The 4,620-nt window shown below is 32.4% G+C and overlaps 1 protein-coding gene across 1 annotated transcript; it reads right to left on the minus strand.

Moving 5' to 3' along the window:
* Positions 1-435: 435 nt before the first annotated feature.
* On the minus strand, positions 436-3,800 carry LOC105043766 (probable WRKY transcription factor 12). Its single transcript, XM_010921458.4, has 4 exons — positions 3,476-3,800; positions 3,286-3,353; positions 2,977-3,138; positions 436-708 (listed from the first exon to the last, which is right to left on the minus strand). Exons 1-4 carry the CDS (start codon positions 3,719-3,721, stop codon positions 546-548), a joined length of 639 nt encoding a protein of 212 aa, XP_010919760.1. The 5' UTR covers positions 3,722-3,800; the 3' UTR covers positions 436-545.
* Between the last annotated feature and the right edge of the window lie 820 nt (positions 3,801-4,620).

Raw genomic sequence — 4,620 nt, forward strand, 5'->3', positions numbered from 1 at the left:
TCTACAAGCTAGTTTACTTGAGACGATTGACTAGCAGGATGACAAAAAGTAAAGATATCTCTTTAAAAGATAACATAATACAGTTTTATGGAATATATTGAAACTCTTCTAAATGTTCTAATAGATATCGTCTCCAAACATAAATAAAAATATTTACTAATGTATAATTTTTATGGTACATTGATGATAAATATCTCATGAGAGTTGATTCAAGATTCTATGCTTCATTCAATTTTGCACATGTTTAAATAATATAATATTTTTTATTATAGAACAATATATATTAAAAATTTTAGTTAAATAAATTATTATATAAATTAAAATAAATATAATAATATAAAAATATATGATAATATAAATTTGGTAGAAAGCCACAAGTATTTGATCATACAAAGAGAACATGCTTTTGCAATAACAATTTTTGGCATAAAAATAAACAGTTCTCAAATTATGTATAATAATATAATGTCAAAACACATGTTTACATATTTTCCAATTTTTGATAAAAATACAGAACAACGATAGCATTACTCTATTGTAAATTATCAAAATGAGTTGAAGTATTCATGCTCAGATGTGTTTGCATCGTCACATGGAGAATGTGTGTGTCTGCCCTCATATGTAGTGATCACCATACGACAATCTTCTGATAATCGTTCAACTCTTTTCTTCACTCGACAATTGCTATGGGTGCAACGATAATAACTTCTGTCAACATAAAAGAAAAGAAAAAGAGAAACTTATTAATATAACGGATTTATAATAACAATTTTAAAATGCTTTCACAATTTTATCATGTTAGCCACAAAAATTTTTCATTAACTTTAAATAATGTATCCATATTTTACTAATATGTTATTAAATTTTTTATAATTTTACCATGTTTTCTTTTCTATCCATTCTTGATGTTCCTTATATTTTATGAAAATAGAAAAGTTAATTAACATTATAAAAATTTTAGATTAAGATGTTTCTTATAGATCTCTCTTCTAACAAACTTAAAAAATTATCCATATCATAGCGATAAATTTTATTACTCATTTTAGCTTTCCTTTTCTTTTCCTTGAATATAATTCAATAGGAGCTATATATATATATATATATATATATATATATATATATATATATATATATATATATATAAAGTAACATATTGTATATCTTCATGAATAATAAAACTCATTATCTCTTTTCCAGTCAATAATTAGAACTAACTAATGTATAGATTATCAAGAAAATATTCAATAGGATGCAACTATTGGATAATCAAGAGGAAAGAGATGCCATGCATATGCATATATATGTAGCAAAAACTGTTTGTATGTGCTTTATTATAAATATACTCTCTAGGTCTATAGTGAAAGATGGGATGCACAAGGCACACAATTTGTTATTAGTTTTTTATATATATACATATGTCCTTTCATATTTTCTTATAATTTAAAACATTAACTTAAATTTTGATACTTGAATTCTGTTAGAGTTTACCAAACTTTTATATCCATCTTATAATTTTTGCAAAATTCATAAGATTTAACTATCCTCTCTTCCAAGAATACATTATTTATTCCAATAACAAAATATTAGTTAATATGATTGTGATCCTAATCCAAGTATGAGAACCAATTAAGAATTAATATCACCTAAGCAAGCAGAGATAAAAGGATTCCCAAGTTAGTACATGTGAATAAACTTAACAGCTACATAATTTATCATTATAGACACAATTATTCTTTTCATCAACTAATTAATAAAAAGTAATAGCAGAGTAATAGGACATGGTGGAATGATAATTACATAGTAATTTCCAAAAATGGATGACTCATTTTACTTGATAAATAGTTGTGTTTCAAGTGACTAGTTTTTACATTTATATTCTAGGGCTTAAAAGATCAAGCTTCTAAATGTGCAAGGATTGGACTGTTAAGTTAAACGTGTGCCAACAAGCATATGGTGAGAGAGAGTCCCAAGATACCATATATATCAATGTTATATGATCCAAATCTTACCATTTGAAGAAACAAGCCAGTCATAAATTGAGAATCATATTGTCCATCATGCATCAGCCAATTAGTAAATGGACAATTGTCTAAAAAAAAAAAAGCATATAAGATTGGCAGCTTGGTAGAGATAAAGTGACAATGTATATGGTGAAATATATGAATTGGGTAACAATTAGGTTCAAATCAATTGTCTCTTCTTTGTTTTAAAAAGGGCAAAAAAAAAAAAGAAAGTCTCGACATTAAAACCTCCTAACAAACGAAACTACTAGGACGTTTCTGATAAGAGCTAACTTCACGATACAAACAAACAAAAAGCTCTAAAATTGTAAATTTATATTGTGAGACGAGAAATATCTTCTTTATTTCCCCTTTTTAATTTATTTAAACAAAACTACATAGGAATCTTGCTATATGCTGAATTAATTTTGTACTTACGTAAATCAAAGATTTAAAAAAGCAATGCTGAAATGCAATAAAAAGATAAAGAGACTTAAGTCCGAAAGGAGGCTGATATCAGAAGTTTGGTTTTGTTGGCTTCCTCTACTTGGCTTTTGATACTGCAGGTTACTTTTTTATTGGCTACATAAGATCTCTGGCAATGATTTGAAGGACTCGTGCACCAACTTCGCAGTTTTCACATACTTAATTTTCCCTCCAGTTTCCGAGAAACAAACAAAAATGATCAATGATCAGGAGACCGAAACAGGAGGGAATAAGCGGTGCTATCAATTGTTGTGCACGGCAACGTATGATGTTGCTCAGAACTCATGATCAAAGGGAATAATAATTTATGTACCAAAAAAAAAAAAAGGAAGAATAATTTCACCACATCATCTGTGTGATTTTATACAAAAATCACAAGACAAGCTCAAAGTCTTTGCACTTCCGTCTAATAGTATAACTTCATTATTTTGCAATTCTTACCATAACTTTGACAACCCTATTGGAGTTGAAAAAGGTGCTTGGATTATACCTTGGATGGAGGCTATTCTTCACAACCTTCTGTCCATATTTCCTCCATTTGTAGCCGTCATCTAGGACATCCACGTCGCTTCTAGTTTGGAAGCAGAACCTGGGTTCCCTCATCTTTCTCCTCACCTTCACCTTGCTCTTCTCTGATGATGCGCTCTTCCACCTACTTCATTGCATCCATCTTAATCTAATAGGAGTTCCGTGTGTTCAACTGTGTGTGTTCTTTTGGGGTTTTGGTTGGGGTGGGTGGGTGGGTGGGGAGGAAGAGAGAGAGAGAGAGAGAGAGAGAGAGAAGGGTATAGGTATGTACCATGAATTAACACCATCTCTAGCAGAGCTATTTTGATCATTGCCAACTTTGGGATCCGAGGTCCCCACCTGATTATTTGGTAATAGAGATCCAGATGAAAGAGGTGAAGAAAGCCATGCATACCAAAAGAAGTGCAACTACTTTTCTGATATTTTAAAACTTCTCTACCCTTAGATGCATACATGCATACCTCTTCGTTGCTCCAAGCTGGCTTGGAAGTAGGCTTCTCGCTGTTGACGGCGGTGGGGTTATCAAACGGAAGACCAGCAGTCGAAGCCGGAAACGAGATGCCATGCGATGGCACCATGAAGCCTAAACCTTGGAGATTCTCTTCTGCTTGCCCAAATTCCATTTGATGCATGGTAAGGGGGCTTGAGAGTGGAGGGACCTCCAGCAAATAAGAGCGTGAAACACCAACTCCTCGGTTTCCTTCCATTAGGGCTGATCTATATTGCTCTTCTACACCTTTCCTTTACTTTTCTTTTTCTCTTCTAATCCCTCCAAGCAACCTGTTGCAAACCCATAAAGCATATTTGAAAGGCATCTGAGGTGCACAATATCAGAAGGGGTGAGATTTGTGGCGTTTTGCAAGAAACTTGTCACCGGTAAAAGCCGGTTCAAGGCTGAGCTGCATAATATTCCTTGTTCTCTGTGGTGGTCATTCAGAGAGAGACATATGGACAGTGGCCCTAGTTATGTAATATCTGAGTACTATAGTTAAGCTGAAACTAAATCTTGGTTTTTACTGTATATAACCCCCACCCCCAGAAAAAAACCAAAAAAAATTTTTTTTTTTCTTACTTCCATTTTTCTCCAATTTACACCAAAGAAAACCACTTCAAACTGTGTTCGACTCTTGGCAATATTATCATCAGTGCTGGCAATTAATGGGTTTACTTTTGGTGTTTTACGTTTGAGCTCTTAGGTTAACATTATCTTTAGTAAGCGCCAGAGAAGGAAGGACTTCAAAAAGGAAAAGTTTCTGTCCAGAATGATGGAATCCAATTTTCTTACATCCAAAAATCACAACCAGCTTTGTCTTATTCAATCATTAAAAACTAACGTACACTGGAACTGAACTCCATATGCATGCTGCCTCTACATGCACTAAAGCGATCGTTTCAGATGTGGGTACCCCACGACTAAGAGAAGGTCTATTTTAATGTTTATGAACACTTTAGCTCATGAGGAAATTAAACGCATTCCTTTGCTTACTCTATTGCTTCCACAGATTTGTATTTGTTATGGCTGGAAAAGAGTTTTAATAAAATAAAATTATGTAGAGTTGGACATTTCAGATGAAAGGAGTAATCAGCAAATGACATCATCACAAAA

Source organism: Elaeis guineensis, chromosome 4 (assembly GCF_000442705.2).
Source record: "Elaeis guineensis isolate ETL-2024a chromosome 4, EG11, whole genome shotgun sequence".
NCBI lineage: Eukaryota > Viridiplantae > Streptophyta > Magnoliopsida > Arecales > Arecaceae > Elaeis > Elaeis guineensis.